The following is a 23,974-nucleotide window of genomic DNA, read 5'->3' on the forward strand; positions in this document are numbered from 1 at the left end:
CTCTCTACCCCACCTCCCTCCGCCCAGGCACTGTTTTTACAAATCCACGTTCTGCCTCCCACAGATGGTCCACAGCACACTTCATGCACCCATCACTCTCACACAGCCCAAAGGGATACGAAGACAGCAGGAGCAGGATAGAGACGGGCCTGGAAGGTAAATCTGTGAAATTAACCTAAGGAAAAGAAGTCGATCCTGGAAGCCTCTGGGTGCAGTTCCAGGATCAGACACAGCAAGGTGGCTGTTAGCAACCAAGGGGAGAAAACTCAGTCTTTTCCACAATACCCATAAGAGCTTTGCACAACTGAAATGGGCCAGATTAAGTGGCAAGTAGGCGGCAAAAGTGGAAACCAATGAAGTTCCTGCTTCTGCTAAATGACCCACTGGGCTAAGATTGGGCAAAGGCCATCTACTGAGACTCTACTTCAGGGCAAGGGCATGCAAGGGCAAAAGACAGGGCAGTGACCTGTGTAATCCAGGCCCAGTGTGAGGAGAGGCTTGCATGGGCGCTCAGGACGATCTGTCCAGATTTTGTCAACAAGGTTCTCCTTCACAGGAATGAGGTGGTGGCCAGCACTTCTCAGGACCTTGGCCATCTTCTTCCAGTAATCTAAGGAGAAATATACATAGCCATTTGAGAACTGAACACAGCCTTCTGAAAGGCGATCATCTTCTAACCCTGGGTGAATTGTAAAAGGCTCTGTCACTGAGGGCCTTCCCAGGCCCTGTCCTGGCACTCTTCTCTTCACCTTGAGCTCTATCACGACACTGAGTTACACTGAGCCCCGAAATGTCCCGTACCCAAGCAAACAAGGTGATTAGACAAACCTAGAAGCCCATACCTTACCCAAGCTGGTGAGGACAAACTCACTCACCTGTAGGGATGATCAGCGGGTCCACACCCACCCTGGATCCTTCAGGAAGCACGCTCACCAGCCAATCTTCCTGGGTTGGTGTGTCCTTCAGACCTACAGAGGGAAGAACACATAAAAATCCCCATATCAATGCAATTCTCAACACTATGACAACATGGCCTTCATTAAACATTCTCTTTAAGTTGGACTGGGGCCAGACTTGCAAAATCTAAACCTTGCTTAATCCTAGAAGCCTACAGAAAGAGGGAGCTAAGAGTAAGATGGTGTATAAGGAAAGCCTAAGATAGGTCCAGACAGAAGGGCAAAAGGCATGGTTGTCATCCATCCCTGGTCATTCTAGGGTCATTAGACCTAGTCTTTGAAAACAGGATCTCACCAGCATGTGGTTTACCTTCCCACTACTGATCACATGACAAGAACTTGGGGAGTGGGGAGTGACTTGGTGAAGGATGGGAATCTCACTCGTGTCACATACCCAGAAAGGGAACAACATGCCCTCAGTGCCCTCCTATCACCCTCAAGGCCAGCCTCTGACTGTAGAGCCAAGCACAAGTTTTGACTGCAAGAAAAATCTTCCTAAAGATTACAAGGGGGGTACCCAGGAGCCACCACTTCTGTGGGCAGCAAGGCACCTGGGCTTCCCCAGCCCCAAGCAGGCACAGCCCTTCTTCCAAGCATCTGCAACACCAGGTTAGGCTATCAGATTTCAAAAAGGAATGACACCTACTTTTACAGCTCAGCTTCTCTTTAATCAAGGCACTACCTTTTTTGGCTAGCCAGTCAGTGGGATGTATTTTTTTTAATCAATGACATTTTCCCTAAGAAATTCACATCCTGACAAGATACACGCACATTTATAAGCTCACAGTTCATACATTATACAGCATACTTACTATTTTCTCTATGGATTATCAACTAACCACAGAGACACAGAAGGGAAGTTAAAAGATTTATAAAGAAATGAGCCCATGGATCCCAATTCTAAAGAAGTGTCTGGAAGCTAGCTTAGAGTTTTGTTTTGCTATTACATATTTTCCTTTTTTTTTTTTTTTTTTTTAATAAACCACCAAACAAGCCACTTTACTGAGGATGTTTTCTTAGGGGCCCTAGTATAACTTTGGCAGGACAGTCACACTATTTCTTAGCTGGTAGATTATTGCAAAACCCTGTGAAACCCACCAGAGTTTCCCTGTACAGGGATACATCTGAGGAAAGGTAGATTTAGGGACAAACAGCAAACTAGAAAGGGCTATGGCGGGGAGAATGACACACTGCTCACCCTGGAGACACCTCATTCCTGCTTTAACAGACACACAGTGTTTGCTCCCCTGCTACCCTGTGGCCACAGTGCTTGAGACTTGTGACCCAGAGACAGAAGCCCTCACCTTCCTCTATAAAACGAACACCCTAAACTGAATGTAGGGAAAGGCATGCTGACTTCTTTAAAAGGTTAAGATCCAAAAGCCCCAAGGCACTCCCTGATTCCTGCACTAACAAGGCCAACTGAGGTAGGGCTGGCCATGATCTGACCCACCCATCTTCATGAGTGTCCAGTTGCTGTCCATCTGCTTGGCAGCCTGGAGAAAGTAGCGTCCATCTGTCCACATGGCTGCATGCTCTTCTGTGATGATGGCTGTACCTGGAGTAGAGGAGCAAAGATAAGACGTTTCTGTCCATCACCCAGAAGCTGCACAAAATGGCAGTAGGTGACAAAAGCATGACAAACACCAGCTCCCACTGGAACAGATGAGGGAAACCTCCAGGTGACAGAACGCCACCACCAAGAACCAGCAATTCCAGCTCTGTAAGAAGCAGTCATGGGGACCTGGCTACCTGGTCACCGGTTTCTGCACAGATATTCCCTACTTGTGCAGCACAATTTAAAGCCAAAAGAGACTACAGGTCTGTGGCCAAAGTGGCCTCATAACCTACAGGACAGAAGTAGGACTGGTGCCTGCCATTCCTTTGCTCCGCCAGACACCCCAAAGAAGTTGTTACGTCTTTCCTGGAGACAGACCAACTGGGTCTTGAGAGTGTTCACAGTGACTCATCAGTCACTGCAGGGAGCCTGGGACTCTACGTCCACCTGCCCTCAGTACCCACAGGCCTGGCAGACCTCAGGACTTTCGGAAGAAGCATCAGCCAAAACCAACCCAAATGTGCCAACCAACACAAGCACATCCGCCAGAGGAAGCCATGTGCTCACCGTTGGCAAAGGGAGGGGCTTCCACTCTGTCTGCTATGCTTAAGGGTTGGGGGCCCAAGGGCAAATCCACCCCAAAACTCAGATACAACAGTTGGGCAAAGTTAAGGCAGGGAGCTCAACATTATCTTTGGCTTTTTTTTTTTTTTTGGTCTTTTTGAGCCAGAGTCTGGCTATGCAGTTCAGGCTGGCCTTGAGCTCACTTTGTAGCCCAGGCTGGTCTCAAACTCACAAGGATCTTCCTGCCTCAGCTGGCCTCCCAAGTGCTGGGATTACAGGCATGCACCACCACACCCAGCTTTCTTTGCTATTTAGGTCAACGTTAAAACAGAGAAACCAAGTTAACCACCTAGAGAATCACATAGAACCAGTAAGCTAAGGCAGGAGTCTGGAAGTGCTGTTAAATCCCATTTCTTATTTGGCATGTTAATTACACTGACATATTCAGTTTAACAATATTTTCTATTTGTTTTGAAACAAAAGTTTTTAAACTATGAAAGCAGAGGCATAGGAAAAAAGCAAAGGGTTGCCAAAAGATAAGTGATGAGCTGAGAAAGCCTGAGAACACCCCCCTTTCCGAGGGGCTCAACAGGGAACGTATGGTTTGATTTTCTTACTGGTTCTATATCACAGGGTAAAACTTGGTTCCGTTATCGTTGGGAGACGAACAACAGTACAGCAAGAACACAGGGAGAATTCAGCAGCTCACCTGCAGAGCCATCAAATCCAGAGACAAAGGCACGCCGACAGTCACACGGAGCAATGTATTCACTCTGGAAAACAAAACTGACGGTGAGTTGGCGCACAGTCAGTGGTACGAGCCACTTCCCACATGCCCAGCCCTAGGCCAGGTGGGGAATCCTTGACACTCTCTCCAAGGAGCCAACAGTCAGCTGAAAAAGGCAAACTGAAGATTAAAAAAATCTACTGCACACTGTAGAAGACTAACCAACAAGGGCTGAAAGAAGTCGTCCCTTTTTGTCTCATCTGGAAAGCAAAGCAAACACAGAAATGGATAAAAAAAATTCTTTCCTTAATAAAATCTTACTCAAAAAACAACCAGCTATGGGGCTGAGGATTTAGCTCAGCGGCATAAGCGCCTGCCTTGCAAGTGTGTGGTCATGAGTTCGATCCCTGGTATCAATAAAAAAGCAAAAGACAGAAAAAAAAAAACAGCTGCCTGCCTCCTCCTTTGCCTCTGACATTTAGGCATCTGTTATTTTTCTGAAAAATAAAACTGAATTTCTGTTTTAAACCAAAGAGCCTCTGACAATGTCTCGTTAGACATGAGCTTGTTTGAGAATGTGTCTGCATCCCCTCCACGGCAGTCTCTGTCACACAGCCCGTCCTTCCTGTTAGGGAATGAGCAGAAACACCTCCGCCAACCCATGTCCACAACCAGGTCCTTCCCCCTGAGAACTCAGAGTGGGAAGGGGTAGGGAGGAGCAGGGAAAGAAGAAAGTAGAGGTTCTCCTGGCTGGGTGAATGGCCTGTGGCCACTGTGTACAACTTCTGGTAACAGCCAGAAAGGCACAGAGAGCTGAGTGATTTCCTCAAGTGAGTGCCACAGGCAGGACTGAACCTGGTCAGTCAGCTCCAGGCCCCTGACCCTCAGTCCCTATATGGCTGCCTTATGCGACACAATGTCTCTCATTCTCACAGAGGCTCTCCAGTAAGCATGCTAGGAAAAAGCACGGAGAATCAACACTCCAGGGCCTTTCCTCCATACTTTCCCACATACAGTAACAGGCTCAGTCCACATCTGAACCACATTCCCTACACCCTACTCTCTGCACACATCTAAAGTAAGCATTTCAAAAATCACACTCACAAGTGTTGGCATCTTCCTTAAAACATTCCAATGGCTTCCTATCACATTTAAGATAAAGTCTAAGCCCTGGCCCAGACTCCAAGGCACCACCCTGATCTAGGCTCTGGGAAGCAGACTCTTAGTGGTCTAACCATATCCAGCTCTGTTCTGTTTTCATATCCCAAACTCACTGATGCATTAGGGTCTTTGCACATACTGTTTCTTATTTATCTAAGGGGCCCTCTTCCACTGCCATTACAACATGGTATCTTTGTCATTTTTGTGGTTGCTGGGGGAAATACCTAACACCCACAACTTAAAGAGAGATTTTTGTTGTTGTTGTTCCAGGGATTGAACTCACAACCTCACACTTGCCAGGCAAGCACTTGTGCCTCTGAGCTAAATCACCACCCCAAAGAGATGTATTTTGTCACTGGCTCCAAAGAAGAAATAGCTCAAGTCAGAACAATGAAAAAGCAGAGGGCAAAGCAACAAGGGGGGAGTGAGACACACCCTTCCAGGTCACACCCCACAGTGACCTGCCTCTTCCAACCAGGCCCCACTTCACATAAGCTCTGCCTGGGAGCACCTGTGGCTCCTGGGGAGCATCCTAGACCTAAACCATAACATTCCACCCTAGTCCCCAAGGCATGTGTAAATCTTTTTATGCAAAATACATTCAGTCTACCTCAAAGAAGTGCCAAAGTTCGAACAGTTCCAACACTGCTGAAAAGTCCAAAGTCTCCTCTAAGATACAAGCAAGCTCTTACTTATGAGCCCTTACAAAAATCAAAGAGGGCCAGGGATATAGGTCAGTGGCACATGCCTGGCAAACACAAGGTCCTCAGTTTGATTCCTGGTACAAAAAAAAAAAAAAAAAAAAAACCTCAAAAAGGAAGTTAAACACTGTCAGCATACAAAAGAGACAAGTAGAGGGGTAGAAATGAATGGGACCAAAGCAAGACTGAAACCCAGCAGGACAAACATGAAATCCTGTACCTCCATGTCCAGTACCCAGACCAAGCTATTGTGAGATCTCAGTTCCAACGGTCTACAGCTTTACTCCTATGGTATTGCTGTTGACTATAGTCCTCACGGATTCCCTTGGGCTGGCTTTGCTCATTCTTTGTGGCTTTCCTTGAATATTCCACATTCCTGGCTTCTCTAATTTTCTGGAGTCTCCACTATATTTCCATTTTCACACTCACAGCTTCATGCATTGCCCTCTCAAGTGCACACTGACTGGCCTCCCAGGTCCTCTTCCAAAATCTGGGTGGAAGCCTTCCTGACTCCACACAGCTTCCATTCTGCATGCCTATAAAATCAACAGATGGACAACACCAGTGTTTACCCTCAACTCAAGTAGTAGCCAGATAACTAATTCCCTAGGAGGCATGCAAAGCAGTCTTTCACTTTTGCAGGCAAAAGGCAGAGACTTACTAGTTCTTACCTGCTGTCCTATTGTAAACTACTAGGCTTTTTTTCAGTGTTAATCTTTAACAAACCTCTCTTTTTCCCTAATTTTGCTGGTCTGAAACTTCTGAAAATGGATTTTTTGCTCCTGATTTTCAGTATAAATGTAGCTAAAAGCCCCCAGCAGTGCCAGAGCCACAATGTGAACACTGAGCTGCCTTAAAATTTTTTCCACCAGATTCTTTAGTCGGCTACCCTTAATCTCAGTCTCCCACATGAGTGAAAAATCTCAGGACATGAGTGAAAATCTGGACAAGTTTTCTGCTACAGCATAACATACACAGCCTGAAATCCAATTGCTAACGAAGTCCTTGTTCCCAGCCAAAACCTCCTGACCTTAGTTTTCACTGTCTGCCTTTTTATCAGCATTCTGGTCTTCTGACTTTCAAAAAAATCTCCCAGAAACTCAGCTTCTAGCCTTCTAGGGCTGCTTCTACAGCTGATATCTCCAAACCTTCCCAAACTCCTCTACAGAACCAATTTCAAAGGTATCCAAACCACATGGTCAAGTACAAGTATATCAACAACCCCACTTCTGGTACCAGAATCTATCCTCATCACTTTTTCTGTCACTGGAACAACATACCCAAAACCTACAAATTGAACAAGGTCACATTTGATGCACTGTGCCAAAATGAAAAATTTAGAAGTTTAACTAAGGGATCAGCAAGGGACCAACATCCTCACTTCATAAACATCCTCATCCTATGTAAGAGGAGTATATGGAGATGGTGAATGTTATAACTGCCCTGAGGGGAGAAGGGAGCCTGAATACAATATAAGGGAAGGAAAGAGGCTTGCTTCCCGCCATTGGATCTTGCTGCTTTTGGTGTATTCTCCCACCTTGAAGTGTTGCCCCATGCCATGCCATCCTGCCTTGGAACCAGCTGATTAGGGACTGAAAACTCCACAAACTGTGAGCTAAGCAGACTTTCCTTCCTTACTTTTGAGTGTCAGGTATTTTGTCCCAGCAAGGAGAGAAAAGCAACCAAGAAGATCAACAACCCCACTTCTGGTATCAAGATCTATCTTACTCACTTTTGTGTCCCTGAAGCATACTCAGTACCTACAACTGAAATAAGGACATGTTTATTTCAGCTGATGTTTCAGTCCAAAACCAGCCAGCTCCAAAAGTGAAACAGTATGACAGAAAAACTGTTCACATCATAGCATCCAGAAAGTAAGAGCAAAACAAAAAGTGCAGAAAGGAGATACCCCCTTTCAAGCTACACTCCTAATGATTCACCTTTTCTAGCCAAGCCCTGCCTTCCACCAGCTCCACCTGTGAACACATGAGGCACTTGGAGCATATTCTCAATTTGAACTATAATATACAGCTAACTCCTCCTAATCATTACATTTCAGATCGAATGTCACCTCCACAGAGTGGCCTGCCTGAACTATCTAGCTAATATAGCCACCTGGCAACTTTGAACTCTCTTATGTAAAAGATTTTTTATATCTTTTTTTCTTTTTAGTGAACTTTTACATTTTTCTTGTATTGTTCTTCTTTCCTTCCCTAGAATGTAAGTTCTACAAAAACAGGGCAGATGTCCCTGTACACACACAGCACAGGTGAGATGAAGTATGTCCTCAACTAACATTTGCAGAATAAATGAAGATGCAGAAGAGTTGGATCCTTTCCCCCTGCTCAGTTAATCCTTAACCATACCAGTAATAACGGAGAAAGGAGCTACAACTAAGAAATACACACACACACACACACACACACACACACACATACACCAAGAGCTAGCAAAGGCCAGAAAGCTGATCCTCCTCTGGAGGCTCCAGAATTAGCACAACCCTGCTAACCTCTGTGGATTTTAGTCCTTGTATCTGTGAGGGGATAAATCTGTGTTGGTTTAAGCACTGCTTTGGGGATAACTTGTTATGGCAGTGTCAGGAAACTAACAATGGGAAAGAGATCTGAAGGGATTATAATGGGTTTCAAACTCCAAATTCCTCAGTACCCAGGCAGGCAAGCCACAGGCATCATGCAGGACAAGGGGACTTTTTCCAAAGGAAGGTTCTTGTCTTCAACTCTGAGTCCCGTCTTGCCAGGGTATGGGCCACATGTTACCAACCTTCAGTTCTTCAACAGAAGCAAGAAGTCACTCAATTGTTTAATGCTGGCACCTAATTCAAATAATACAAATAAAACATAACCAAATAAAGTCCATTTGTAAGCTACCTGAAGCAAACCTTAATCATTTCTCAAAATCTGGGTTAAATACAACTCTTCACAACGCTTGGTGATCCATTCTAACTTTCAGAGCCCTCCCACAGTTCTGAAGCTTTTTTTTTCCTTTTTTAGCCAGGGTTTTGGTATGCAGTTGAGGCTGGCCTTGAACTCACTTTGTAGCCCAGCATGGCCTCAAATACGCAGCAATCCTCCTGCCTCAGCCTTCTAAGAGCTAGGATTACAGATGTACACCACCACATCCTGCTTGAATTCTATAAGGTCAGCCACCTAGTCATTTTCCTTACCTTCCCTTGGAAGGTAATGATCACAAATAATATTGGCTAAGATATCCAGTCAAACATCAATTATTTGCCAATTATTTGTACATCATATGATACAAAATTAGAAGACGCTGCCTGGCAACATATCAAAGATAGGATCCTTTTGGGTTGCTTTTGTTTCCTGTTTATTTGTTTTGTTTTGTTTCAGCGCTAAGGATTGAATCGGACCTTGTGTTTCAGGCCATTTATAATGGAGGGGGGTGCTTTGGGGAAGTAAGCAATGTTTGTCTCCAAGTTTCATTTTTTAAAAAAAAAGTGCAGATGGAAAAACGCTTCCTTCCAGAGCTGCTATTGGATGCGAATTACAGGCAACCTTTACTAATTTTGTATCAGACCATGTACATCTGATCTGTACAACCAGATTATAAACTCTGAGGGAACAAGGAATACAAAGTATGCTATGCACTTATGTCTACCCCAACAAACCACTCTGACATGTCGTACACCTACAAGTCAAACCTACACTCAAGCCCATTTCCCACCTTCCCAGCTGACAAAATCACCACCTCATCTCGTTCTCAACTGGAGAAGATGTAACAATGACACACTGGAAAGAGCTAAAGGTGACACAAAGCAGTGAGCACATCCCACCAATAATGACTGCACCTCTTACTACTGGTTCATAGACAGCGAGCTAGACTCTTCAGGAAAAATAACAAAGTGTCTTCTCAGAGGGACAATCTGGCCAGCAAAATACAACAGCCATCCTAAAAGTGCAGCATTAATGAATAGAAAAACTATACTATACATGCAGTGCAAATTTGAGGTCCCCAGGGTTTGGACTGGAACACTATGGACAGATAAGGAGAAAGAAGACAAACTAGACATAGGAAACAATGTGAGAGGGCCCAAAGCAAGAGGCAAGAATTGACAGGCTACTTGGCTCCTTGTGCCCAAATACTACACTAATGCCCCATCTCTGGCATTTTCTCTCTTCCATGAACTGAGTCATGGTACATGGGAAAACATACAGCTATCCCAATACTAATTCTCCTTCCTTAAAGCAGAAGAGTCACTGGAAACTGGAAACTGAATCAGGACTTCACTTCCTGACTGCATCTTCCTGCACTGACCCCTGCATCTAGATGGGATCACATGACTAGTTTTTACCAATAGAATGTAGAAGGGAAGTGAAGACCAGGCTGGGCATTTAAAAGTCGGTATGTCCTCTCCATCTGGAATGGTGGTAGCATGGGATGAATAGCTGGATTCTTGAAGAATTTTTCCTTCTGAGAGAGTAAAATTCCCTATGAACCAGAATATCCTCTCTGCCACCTCCCTGTAACATTCACCCCCTGAACAAGATATGAGGCTTCACAGTACCAAGCCACTGAGATTGTACAATGGGTTACCACACTCTATTAATACAGTGCATAAAAACCACTAACCCAGCCCCGAAAAAACAGGAAGCTGACTGCAAGAGGAATGGAAAAGGTTTCAAAGAGACTAGGAAAGTCTGATTCATGTCTTCCAAAAGGAAGAACCAAAAACTCACACTAGGGGTGTCACCCCGACAAACCTTTGTCTAAGCCGAGCTCAAGAACAGAACATGGGGCCTTTTATAGGGGGAGGATAAGGAAAATGAGTACCTAAGATATGTAAAAGAAAGTATTAGTACAACTCCAGCCCCAAAGATTTTCCTGTTTAGAGTCAGTGACACTTAAAAATCCCACTGATTACACAGAACATGGAAGCATCCAGACATAGAGAGAATGGGCAATTCCTCACTGCAAAAGTCTCCTGAGGCCTAAATTCACTAACAAATACCACCACTACTGTTCTGGGTTTAAAAAGAAGAAAGCCTTAGTACAGCAGTGAATAGACAGCAGAGAGCACTGGAGTGCAAAGTCCTTGGTAATTATGCGACTGGGGTCGATTTTCTCTTTATCAGGAAACAGTGTGTGGGTGGGTGTATTTGTATTTTGGAAAGTACACGAAGGACAGAATTTAAGATTACCCTTCACGTTTCCAACACCCTCCCTTCCCCACCCTGAGGAGAAATTCCATGAACCTTGAATCAGGCCTGAAATGAAACAATCAAGAATAAGAGCCAGAGAACAGAGCCTCTCTATCAGGAGAAGGCTGCGGAGCAGGTCAAACAGCCAACTCTCCCTCCTTGTTTTCAAACCCCAGGGAGAACCCAGCGTCCCACTTAACAGAGCACTCCAACTAGCCTCTCCTCTCCACAGGAACTAAAACAAGGAATCCATTTCTTTCTGTTGTTGACAGCACAAACACCCTGGGGTCCCAAGCCTCCAAATTCCCTCTACCAGCTGTCTGCCAGTTCTATACCTAATCCAGGTTCTGCCACTCCTCTTCTCAATCCTTCTCCTCTTCTCCACTCCCAATGCCAGTGCCTAAGTTTAGGCTCACTTTCCCAGGCTCTGGGATCCGCAAAGGCCTCCAAACAGGTCTCTCAATTCTCTAGTCCACATTCAACACTTCTCCCTGCTGACAGCGCTCTTATTCAAAGACCCTCCGGAGTGCCTACAAACAACAGCCCAAATTCACTGGAGAGGTAGACACCCATGACCAGGGGTGGGAGGCTCATGAGCCTGCCCAGGCTCTGAATTTCTTTCTTTTACCATTGCGTATCTCCTCCTATTCCCATAGATTTGCACATTTTATGTTTTCTGTATCTTCTGTGCCTTGTCCATGCATCTGAATCTACCTGTCCACATTAAAATGTAAATGCCACTTACTCTGCGAAGCAGTCCTTGATCCTGCCAGCTTACAATATTCCCCTCACTTTGCAGTGCAGTCCTCACTGCTAAGCCTGTGATGTCCACTTGCCACCACCAGCAACACGTGGAACGCTGAAAATGAAGCCAATGCGAGGGACAAACAAAATCTTCTATTTCATTTTGCTTCAATTAAATTTTAACTGACACTCAAGATTAAATTATTAGAAAACTTTTAACTATGCTTAAAACTTCAGTACGAGTTCATTTTTTAACAGTAAATGGAATGAAATCTCAACATAGATCAAGTATTTCTGATGCTTACTGCATGCTCAAATTGAGATGCTTTGTAAATGTACAGTGCACACCTCACTTAAAGGTGCAGTATAAAAAAGAAATGTATAGTACCTGTTTAAAATTTTCACATTAGTATGTTAGTAGTATTTTAGACGTACTGGAGAAATAAATGTATTATTAAACTTTACTTCACTGCTTTTTTTTACTTCAATATGCCTATAAGAAGATTTAAAGTCACATGTGCATCTCACTTGTTCCTTCTGGTCAGTACTCACTGGGTCATTTACTATGATGTTTAGCAGGTTTTTTTTGTTTGCTTGTTTGTTTTGATGTTTAGCAGTTTTTACTTACATTACCACTTGTGACTGTGACTTATCTACTTATGAACCTCTTTAAGAAGCATCTCACTCATTTCTATAATAGTAATAAACATAATTGACAACAATAATAGTAGCTGATACAATGACACTTATTAGGGGACAGACAGACATCAACATGTGCAGCTATTACACCAGCCCTATCAGGTAGGCACTATCCCCTTGACGTAAAGAGAAAAATTGGGACCCAGAGAGTTTAACTGACAGTTAAGAATCTGAAGTAACATGCTCAATGTCAAACAACTAGTATGTGGTAACTCCGGGATCTAAACCTATAAAGTCTCCAGATCCTACACACAGGCCTACAGGCTAACCACTTGTGTCAGTCAGGGCCTCTCCCTAAGCAGGCATCAGGAAAGGCCACCAAACAAAACACAACTTCCCCCGCTTATAAAGGACGTAGTTCTTTAAAAATGAATGGTAAAGACAGCACAGCAATTGAGTACAAATATAGAAATATGTACAGTCTAAACAGTGTAACAAGTGAAAACTAATACAGAGCAAGTCTATGTCTTCAGGATACTGCTGAAAAAACCCATGAGTCTAGGATGAGAGCCTGAGTTTCCTCACCTAGGGAGTAGCCCTCTGATTCTTATACTCCTAAACCATGCACAAGAGATGAAGAACCTCACTGTCAAATTCAAAAGGAAATACTTTGGAGATATTAGGCTACGTCTAAATGTCAATGAGAAAAAATTTCAAACTCCCAACAAAATTTAAATGGGCTGAAGAACTAAATACACACCTCTCAAAAGAAAAATAGTAAGTATAAGAAAACATGCTCATTTTCACTAATTAACAGGCAATGTAAACCAAAACCACAGATATCATCTCGACCCAGTTAGAAAAGCCGTAATCAAAAAGGCAAAAATGACAAATGCTGACAAGGATGGGGAGAAAAGAGGAACTCCTATACATTGTTGGTGACAGTGTAAATGAATAGAGCCATTAACAGAAAGCAGTAAGGGTACCTCAAAAAACTAAAAGTACACTACCAAATGATTCAGTGTATGTATCCACAGGAGATGACATCATTACACCAAAGGAAGGCTGGGGTCCTGTTTCCTGCACTACTCACAACAGCTAAAGTACAAAATTAACCGAGATGTCCACTGGTGGATAAATGGCTAAAGAGAATGGTATACAGAGAGAACTGAACATTATTCAGCTGTAAAAAGAAAGGACTCAAGTCATACACAGCAACATGAACAGAAATGGAGGGAATTATGTTAAGGAAATAAGTCAGCCACGAAAGACAAATACCACATTCTTGCACTCATCCGTAGAAACTAGTACGTCAGTCTCACAGACAGAATGGAACAGCGGTCACTAGAGACTAGGGAAGGCAGCAGGACAGAAATGAGTAGAAAACACAGAAAGGAGAACTTAGTTTTAGTTTTCCTAAAGCACAATGGGTAACTACTGGGCAAAATAATCTATTATATATTTCAAATGACTGGAGGACTATGAAATTTCCAACACATCAAAATGGTTGTTTAAAGAGGTTTTTTAAAAAAAGGCTTATGACCCTGACTTGTTACACAGCTTATGTAATAGGATCAAAAAACAGAGTGAATGTTTCATTTTTAAAAATGTACCACAGTGAAAGATGCCTTGCTATGAATTCCCCTCAGAGCTCTCCTCCTCTTCGCAAACACACTTATCCATCATCCTTACAGCCTTCCGAAGCAGTTCTGGAAGTCCTCTTCATGAGTGTCTTTAGCGGGGCCACCATGGTTGCCATTTTCAAAACATGCACCTTTCAGAATCACTTTGATTTGGGGGAGACCCAGAAGTCACACAATGCCAGATTTGGCAAGTAAGATGGATGACAACACACTCTACCAGTTTTATTTGGACATAAATCACTGTAAACATTTCATCAATGAGAGGGGATAAAAAAAACACCGTGAATGTTTAAATTTAAAGTTTTTACAGTAAGACACCTTGACATTAATCCCTCTCAAACATTCAAAATACTCCACCTCATTCTGAACAGACTTACCCCATCATTCTTGGCAATGTGTCCTTTACTGAGGTTTTTTTAAATGTAAATATTCACTGTATCTTTCAATTATCCCTCATACATGTGTATCAAATTACCATACTGCTCCCCCTTAAGATGTATAAATGCTATGTTTTGGTTTTAAAACGACAAAAAAAAGCCTTCACAGTATCCCAAAAACCAGCATTATGGTGCAAAAAAAAGGCTCCTGAGCAGCAGATCAACTTGGCCTAGCCTGGCCCACAAGAACGTTTCCTGCTCGTAAACACAGATTTTACAGACCATAATTGTAACTCTAAGTAAAAGAAAAACAAAACTGAAATACAAAGTCTTCAAGCACACCTTAGCCAGAAACCTTCACCTTTTCTTTCAAGTAGCACTAAGGTCATCCTCTGGTCAGTGAGGCCACCCCCCGAAGCTGAGGTTCACAAACAGAGCTATCCCAGAGTCTTTAGCTAGAGCCCCATGGCAGCCTGTGAGGCTCCTTTCAGAGGACTTCCCCAACTTCAGACAAGGACTGTTCAGTCAAGGACAGTGCCAGGAACATTCAGAAGAATCTGAACAAACCACTAGACAATGCACTCCAGTAACAAGCACCACCACCCGGCTCCACCCTGAGATAAGAGTGCCTGCACTCAAATCAGCCTGCCCAGAGTCTCAAAGACAGACAGAGAAACACCACTGATGAACCCCAGTCTTTGAGACACAAAGCCTAAGTACAAAAGCTAAGGCCTGGGACAGACAGGAGGCAGCAAAGGGCTCATCAAAGGCAGCTAAGAGAAGAAAAAAGGACTTCCCTAAGCAAGGCCTGGGGCTGGGCTATTAAACAGTAGGAAGTCCAGCACCTTGAAACTATGATGCTGCCATGACTTGGTTCCAAGCATACGGATTACCTCTTTACTCATCCAGGACTTGGTCAAGGTGAAAATGTGGTTTCAATGAAGCTGCTGAACCTTGATTCTTCTCATGAACAAAGAGTGAAAGGATCCCTGAGCAAACGCAACCTCAAATCCAGCCAGTCTCCTCTCATCTCCCAACTGCCTCCTAAACCACACAGGAGGAGTGCACTCGCCACCATGGTTTCCTCCCGCACTGCCAACCTCTTTCTAGCTTTTCCCTATGCAGCCCGGGGATGTGCCCTCGCCCACCCGATGCTTATGTCCTCCTCACTTCCCCTCTATGCTCTGACCTCTTCTTCTGCTCACTTCCTTGACGAGCGAGTTCTAACCCATTCTGGTACAAAAAGTGCTATTATGAATCAACAAAGATACAGTCTGTACTCCACCCCTGAGGTGACATGAGAATTTCATAAACGTTACAGGCTACAAAACAATGAACACTGTTTGTTCCTCTTTAGAGAGTGAAACACATCCACATAGGCCCTAAGAAGCCCTGCAGTTAGGTAACTGTCCAATATAAATTTAGTAGTTACACCTTACACCTGTCAGACTGTATTTCCTAGAAAATAAGACCTCACTGGAAAATAAGCCCTAGCATGTAAAGCCCCAACCCAAAAACAAGCCTCAGTCAAGATTGTCAGTCAGACACATTTAGTACATCAGTTGCAACACATGACAGATGTACTGAATTATAACATATTAATATATAATTTTATATAAACATAACTGACATTAAAACTTAAAATAAATGATACCATAAATTATAATCAAGTATTTGTAAATACCCAAGCAAGCACCTTCGGACAAGAGGAAAATGCTTGTGTAATAGATGAACTCGAGCCACTGTCAAATAACCAGAGTGTAGGCGCAAGGACAATGTGCATACTAAATAACGAAGGGGCGTGCTGGTGCCTGACATGGACCCTCATAATTCAATCTGCTATGTGCTGCCATAGATGGACTTAAACTCATGTGACATAAAGAAGTGTTTTGTAAATTTTGGTGCCTGAAATTTTTCATCACTTTTGTGTGAACCATCATTCTTAACTACCATCATTTTTGTTGCCACTACCTGTCTTGTAAGTCTTCAATTAATATCTGACTTAATGGAAACTGTGAAACCGGGCCTGCAAGAGGTCGTGACTTGGGTGAAGTCACCCTGGGATAAAATTGCTGACAGCTGAGTTGCCAGCATACTCCAAGCAGATCACATGGATAAGAAGTGGTCATGTAAGGAAAGCTATTGGAGAGATTGAGGTCAATGGTTCTACAAGAAATGGAGTCGCAAGACATTCAGGTCAAAGCCAGGCATGCTGGTGCACAGCTGAAATCCCAGCACTTGAGAGGCTGAGGCAGGAGGATTACTGTGAGTTCAAGGTCAGCTTGGGCTACACAGTGATTTCAAAGCTAGCCTGACCTACATAGCAAGACTTTGTCCTAAAAAAGAAAAAAGACATTCAGGTCAAATTTGGGCTTTGAAGAGTTATAACGACATTCCAGATAATGGCATGACTGTATCTGAATACATGCAGATTTATGTACATGAATAAAGGTAAATCTTTATAGACGAATAAATACAAACTACAGTACATGAAAAAACAAGATGTCCCCCGAAAATAAGCCCTACTACATCTTTTGGAGCAAAAATTAACATATGGCCTGGTCTCATTTTCAGAATACACACACAGCTAAACTTTGAGGATATTGTGCTAAGTGAGATAAACCAATCACAAACAGCAAACCATGCCTCAGGTGTTGCCACACACCTACAATCTCAGCCTTCTGGGAGGCTGAAATAAGAGGCTCACTAGTTCAAGCCCAGCCTGGGCAACTTAGCAATTTACCAAAACCCTGGCTCAAAATATAAAGAAAAAAAAAAAGGCTGGAATGTAGCTCAGAGCGAAAGCTCTGGGTTTGATCCCCAGTATTAAGGGAAAAAAATCATGCATGAATCCAGTTATAGAAAATAGGTAAAACAGTCAAAATCTTAAAAAGTAGAATGGCAGTTATCAGGGGAAGGAAAAGGGATAATAGGAAGTTGTTATTTAACAACTACAGGTATATCTAAGAGCACAGAATTTCAGTTTTGCAAGATAAAAAAAGCACTAGAGATGTTTTACTAGAGCACACCTTTACCACCACAGTACTATTGAGTTTTAAGTGGTTACAATGGTAGGTTTCATGCAACTTTTTTTTACAATTTTAAAAATTGTTAAGCACATTTCAACTATTTTCCAGGCCAATGAATACATTTTCTACAGAACATCTCACAAGACACCACAGGCACACCACAAAACACAAGTCTGAAGAACACTGTTCTAAGCACCATGTATCCTAAACTTACAGCCATTGCCTCAAGTCTTCCAACCCCTTTGTTTATTTGTGTTTTATTTGCTCCTGAGGCCAGGAGACCTCACGTCTCCAGGCCAGGGTCTAATCTTGAGGCTGGTCTAAAGCAACGCAGGCTTCACACTGCCACAAGCCCGTGGCCTAGGACCTTTGGAAAGGGGCAAAAAGAGGGCAGCCAGGTAGGTGAGCTTTTTGGATCTTAGCTCAGCCTATGGTCACAGTCTCATCTGCCACACCCTCCGTTATGGTACACATAAGGGCTACACCCCTATGCTGGGTGCCTTGTGACACCCCACACAGGAGCACATCAAGCAGGACCAAGGGTTTATACCAGTCAGGTTTTCACTTGGGACTCGATTGAAGATTAAGGTTTCAGCTCTCAATGATCTTGAAAGTCAGAGAGAAAGAGACATAACATACACTTACCAGGTATACACTACCTAGCCTACAGGCTGAAAAAGGGAAACAGATATGTGGCAAAAGTGAACCCCAGTCCTTCCCTGGGCCAGCTGCACCCCATCCTCAGGGTCCAGACTCCCAGGGTAAGGGCTGACAGGCAGCACTCCAGAAGGCACCCTCAGCACAGGGAGCTGTGCGTGTGCCATGCTTCTGCCCAGCCACACACAGCACTTTCTGTGCTCAAGATATCGGAAACTGTTGCTGTCACCTACAAATGAAGAATCCTACAGCACCACCTTATTTCCTACTGATGGTTTTTATTTCCCTGGGCTCTTGCTAAGGGAAACCCACCACCACTTTTCCTAAAACATACAAGAAGCATCCAGCTTCTCTGACTTTGCTCCTCCCTAGAATTCCTTCCATCCTTCTCTACTCTGTCCTCTACTTACCCATCTTCCAAGTTCTGCTGAAATATCTCCCTGCTCTATGAAACCTTCCCTCACCCTGCCCTGGCACCCTCGAAGCTCTACGGTCTCTGTCAGTTTTTCACAACAAGCACCACATTCTGCACAGCAGTATACTTATGTGTATGTACATCACACTCTATTAGTGAATTGTTTGCTTCTTGAGACCAAAAATAATTCTCATCTTTGTATCATGCACAGTACCTAAAGCAGCACCTTGCGCATAAGTGAAGGCTGGAAAAAGTGTATAGATATCTATAGAAAAATAGCACTTTGTGGGGCTGGGAATTTAGCTTAGCAGCAAAAGTACCTGCCTTACAAGCAGGCAGTCTTGAGTTCGATCCCCGTACCGATAAAAATGAAAAAAAGACAAAAAAAAGAAAAAGAAAAATAGCACTTTGTATATCATTTCCTTTCTCACTAAACTGTAGAGAGATTGAGGGCAGGAATTTGATCTTAAACTCACCTTTGTAACCCTACTGCACCATCACCACCACATAGGCACTAGAACACTTCACGATTCCTTCTGTGGGTCCTAGAGTTCTTTCATCCTCCTGGCCTTCAGCCTTCCACGAGGGCTCTGTCTCTCTAAATGCAACTCACCCCTATTTCAACAGTCTTCTCAACAGAAGAAGAACTTACTGAGTTGCTATCATCAAAAGTGGTGGCGAGGGTGAGAGTTTTCAGTAACACCCCTAATTACTGCTAGGGTAGAGATACCTTCTAGCCATGGCAGAGTAATAGGGCCACCTGGATAGGCAAAAGGGAGGCAAGAAAGTCAATCCCGCTAGGGTGAGCAGAGAAAATGTGATGTAGTGTATCAGTAACAAAAAGATCCTAGACTTCCGCCCCTTAATTTGTCCATTTTTTCACAATTTATCAGTAGCTGCCTGAATTCACTAGAAACAAGGAAGTAGGCAATCAGTGGGACCCTACTGGATATGTGTCCCTGTGTCAAGCCCTGGAAGACATTCTTGGCCATAGGCCAACAATTAGAATTTTACAAACATGATACAGCTGGAGGAAGACTGAAAAGAGAAGGGAGGCTAACCAGTCCCACCCTCAGCCCAGCTCCACTCCGTACCTGGTGGGCATCTCCCGACGGGATGATATAGGCCTGGATTGGTTCTGTCACGTACTCAGAGTTCCTCATGGCTTGTCTCAGCTGCCGGAGCAGCTCCGAAGTCACCTTTGGAGCCATTTTGCTGTCTGCAACAACAGAAAAGTTTGTTCCAAAACCAGCCTGACTCCAGCAATTCAATGACCAGCTTAAAGCAAGCTAGGTGCCTTCCACATTCTGCCCCACCCAAGCTAGACCTTCAAACTCAACACCCCAATGCTAGATCAAGTCCAAAACTGCCAGAAACACTAATATTTACACTTCTCAAATACTACTTCCAAACAGTCATTATGTGGCAAGAAAACTGGAGCAACTAATACTCATTTCCAAATTGATTATTACCTAACCTCTTTTCCTTCCAGGAATTTATTCTAAGGAGATAATTAAGCAAGTGTATAAATATACAGGTGTTGGCCTTTGTTTATAGTAGCAAAACAAGTAGAATAATACATGACTTGTTAAATAAACTATATTACCTAAAACAGTACACTAAGCAACTATTAACAATTACACAGACATAGGAAAATATTATATAGAGCTGTTATTTGATTTGTGAAGATGCCCACACAATACTGGTGGGGAAACAGACTATAGATGGACACATACTGATGGTTCTTACTTATTCAAAATTGTATATATAGAGAGAGAGAAAGAAAGGGGGGGAATTCCTAAAAAGACAGTCACACAAAGTTTTAATAGTGGTTATTTTGGGATAAGTAAATTGGAGTGATCGTTATCTTCATCTTCTGACGTTTTTCTGCCTCTTAAGTTAAGCTGCTCTAAAATAAGTATATTTTATAAAGTATTTGTTCATTAGCCAAACAAAAGAAAGCTCAGTCTTAAGCCCATGACTACTTGGTACCACCTAGTTGCGTGACCTCAGAGAAAAAGGGACCAAGGCTTCAGTATTTTCCTCTTTAAAATGTGGCATGGATTCTATGACCCAGTCAGTCCCAGGGGACCCAGTAAAACCAGAACTACAAAACATGAAACAGGAACAGAAAAACACAAGTCAAAAGAAATGATAGGGACTTTATATGTGTCCCTACAGGAAGTCTTAATCTTTTACAAATATGTCAGTAGTCAGAATCAAAGTGCACTGCCTCCTAGTGAATATAAGAAACTATTTCTATGTGAAGAAGACACAGAAATACAGGCTGACTTGGTTCTTCAAAAAGACCTTTTCTCAAAAAATATTGAGATCAGTTAATAGTTCTAATAAACACCATAGCTATAGTCTCATGGATACACAGCAAAGTGACATCAAAGAAAACCAATATAGACTAAGGATCATGCATATTTTACAACTCTATATACTATCCGCACAAAACTGTATGATTAGAATTGAAGTAGAATGATGAGATTCACCACTCATTTTTAATAGACTTTATCTTTAAGAGTAATTATAGGCTTGCAACAAAACTGAGCAGAGTTTCCATAAGCCCCAGCCCCCAACCACACAGCTTCTCCTGCTACTGACTTCCCCCATCAGAGTGGTACATTTGTACAATTAATAAACCTACACAGACATGTCATTACCACCCAACGTCCACAGCTTACTTTTCATTTCATTCTCGTTGTTGTAGTCTATGGATTTTGATAAATGTATAATGACATATCCACCACTGTAGTATCATATGGAATATTTTCACAGCCCTAAAATCTCTGTACTCCACCCTCTCTCCCACCCCCTGCAATACCTGATCTTTCCTATTGTCTCTATACCTCTGTCCTTTCCGATGGTTACACAGTTGGAATCATACAGTAGGTAGCTTCTTTCACTTAGTAATACCCATGTGAGGTTTCTTCATGTCTTTCCATGGCTTGATAGTTCATTTCTTTTTGGTCCTGAATAATACTACAATGTCTGGATGCACTACAGACTACCTGCTGACCTACTGAAAGGTTTTTTTGGTTGTTTCCGAATTTTAGTCACTATAAATAAAGCTGCTATAATCAAGCATGAGTAGGTTTTGTGACTTTTAACTCACTGGGGTAAACACCAAAAAATGTCGCTGCTGAATTGGATGGTAAAAGCTTATTTAGCTTTATAACGAACTGATGATTGTGTTCCAAAGTGGCTGCGCTATTTTGCATTGCTACTGGCAATTAACAAGAGTCCTGGTTGTTCCATATCTTTCCCAGCATCTGGTACCGTCAGTGTTTTGGATTTTGCCGAGTCATTTTTAAACAGATAAAGAATGTACTTAACCAAAATCATTCTATTGTACAATGCCATGTATAAAGGAGGCAACCATACTCAGGTTATTTTCAAAAACTGATGTCCTCACTAGCTCTGGCTCACACTCTACTTACTGACTTTTCGATTCTCTAACATTTTCATTTGCTGCTTCTGCTTCACCACCAGCCCCTGAGGTTTTTATAACTCAGCTGTTTTCTTCAACTCCAACAGATTCCTCTAGGAGGTACCATGCTGATTGGAGGACTCATGGAAAAAGTGCCCCATTCATCACCTGCAACAAGAACAACTATAGCAGGAGGCCACAGGCTCCAACTGAAAAGTCTCAGAAGACCAAAGTAATCAAAGAATCACTGAAAACTACTCATGATTCAAGTATATCCATGTTCCTTACCTTACAAATGCCTCTGCACACTATTCATTCAGAGGGCATCCTTTTCTTCTGTCTAATCTACTAAGCCTATAACTAACTCCTCACCTATCAAACAGAGGTCAGAGGTACCTGGTCTGATCTACATTTATATGCCACACCTTCACTCAATCCAAAGCGAAGCTTACTAGAATCTTGTAAGATTGTGGGCATCTAAAAACTTTTACTCTAGAGATTCAAAATAGATCTGTCATTCTTCCAAACTATATTTCTAGGCAAGTTAACATATTTTTAAAAGAATAAAGCAAAAATGAAGACTTCTTTTGGAATAGTGGTTTAACCTTAGGTGGACATTTGAATTATGGGGACTTCTGATTTAACTGGTCTGAAACACAGCCTGGGCACCTGGCTTTCTAAAAAGCAACTGCCTGATGGAGTTCAATATAATTTCTCTTAAGATTATTATATATAGAATTTGGCTTCTAATTTATGTATATTCTGACTTAGAGACATTGGTGGTACCAACTATAATGTTTGTAGTGTTGGTTATTGACATGTATCATTACTGCCACTAATCTCACCAATAAAGCTAACCAATGATGAGCATAAAACCCAGTCAGTCTAGCCAAAGACACCTTCTGCTTCCTTACCACCTTAACCTGCTCCCTTCCCCCCACACCCCATCACCCTTCACCACCTCCTGCCTCTTCATTCATTCTTCCTCTTGTCTGACACCCTGGGCCATCTCATCTCATCTCCAGTCATTAGCACCATCAGTACCACTCTACTATAGTGGAAGACAATGGTACCTCAGTTTAGGAAATTTACTTTCTTTTACTATTTCGGGGAACATGCTACCTTTGGTTTGGAGAGGAGTCTGTGGTCATGTTGTCACCCAGGAGTTTATGAACACAAACAAAATTTTACCAAACGCTTTGTGAACCAAACTGTTTGCAAACAAAAGCATTCATGAGCCACACTATTACTGCATTTACTTCCCTCCACAATGTCACCTGCCCCCATTACTGCTCTCAACACTTGTCTTCTTTCCTTCTCATCTTCAAACCCATCTCATTTAGCTGCTGTCTCTAATCGAATGCAACATTTTTTTATGGGGGGGCTGGGGTACCAGGGATTGAACTCACAATCTCACACTTACCAGGCAAGCGCTTACGCCACTGAGCTAAATCCCTGGCCCACAACCACATTTTTGTCACCTACATCAGACATGGCAAAAGAACTCCCAATAGCTGAACCAACAGAATATGGTAAGGGGCAGGGAAGTAACAGTGAATGTAGTGAAGACAGAAACAGGCAATAGCTGAGGTCATGCGGTGTACTGCTGAGACACATACAATGGCTTTCTACTTCCAGAGGTGGCTGGAACGCTGTAACCACAAAAACAATAGGCCTTGCAAGTGACTGAATGGATGAGCAGCCTGAGGTGAAGAAAGATAGGACTGCAAGACTGTAAGTGTCAGTCATGGAGAAAATAGCATTAAAAAAAAGCCCAAAAGATAGAGGAAGTAAAAGTTGTGACTGGTATGGCTGGTGGGGTAATTTTATGAAGATAAAATTAGTTACTCTCTATGAAGCACTTAGCGTGCTTGGCACATAATAAATGTTATGCAAGTACTTGCAATGGTTGGAATTAGAATACAACAATCTTAAATGCAGTGTGGTTAAGTGGTATAACAGCGGTGTATGGGGCCTAAAATAGGGGCCATCTCATTTCCATAACTGTTTATTTAGCCCGGCACCTAACACATACCTACACTCTCTTAGAAATAACTAAATGTAAAAAAAAAAAAAAGGAAATAACTGAATGTCACAACTTTTTGTCCCTGGTTTTCAGACCCAAAAAAATAAATCTTATGGGAAATGAAGAAAGCTAAGAACTTAGATGATGCTGTATTATGATATGTG

At 42.8% G+C, this 23,974-nt stretch overlaps 1 protein-coding gene across 7 annotated transcripts in view; it reads right to left on the bottom strand.

Annotated features, from left to right (window-relative positions):
• Window positions 1-23,974, bottom strand: part of Xpnpep1 (X-prolyl aminopeptidase 1) — a 62,320-nt gene that overhangs the window by 19,726 nt on the left and 18,620 nt on the right. For all 7 annotated transcript variants that reach the window (XM_063244680.1, XM_063244681.1, XM_003475215.5 and 4 more), the window contains 5 exons: window positions 19,443-19,567; window positions 3,788-3,851; window positions 2,410-2,514; window positions 876-968; window positions 467-610 (listed from right to left, as the gene is read on the bottom strand). In XM_063244680.1, the coding sequence (XP_063100750.1) occupies window positions 467-610; window positions 876-968; window positions 2,410-2,514; window positions 3,788-3,851; window positions 19,443-19,567 (531 nt within the window). The remainder of the gene's footprint in view (window positions 1-466; window positions 611-875; window positions 969-2,409; window positions 2,515-3,787; window positions 3,852-19,442; window positions 19,568-23,974) is intronic.

The sequence above is a fragment of the Cavia porcellus genome, unplaced genomic scaffold (assembly GCF_034190915.1).
Source record: "Cavia porcellus strain 051 isolate PalLab524CR breed Dunkin Hartley unplaced genomic scaffold, mCavPor4.1 scaffold_2, whole genome shotgun sequence".
NCBI classification, from domain to species: domain Eukaryota; kingdom Metazoa; phylum Chordata; class Mammalia; order Rodentia; family Caviidae; genus Cavia; species Cavia porcellus.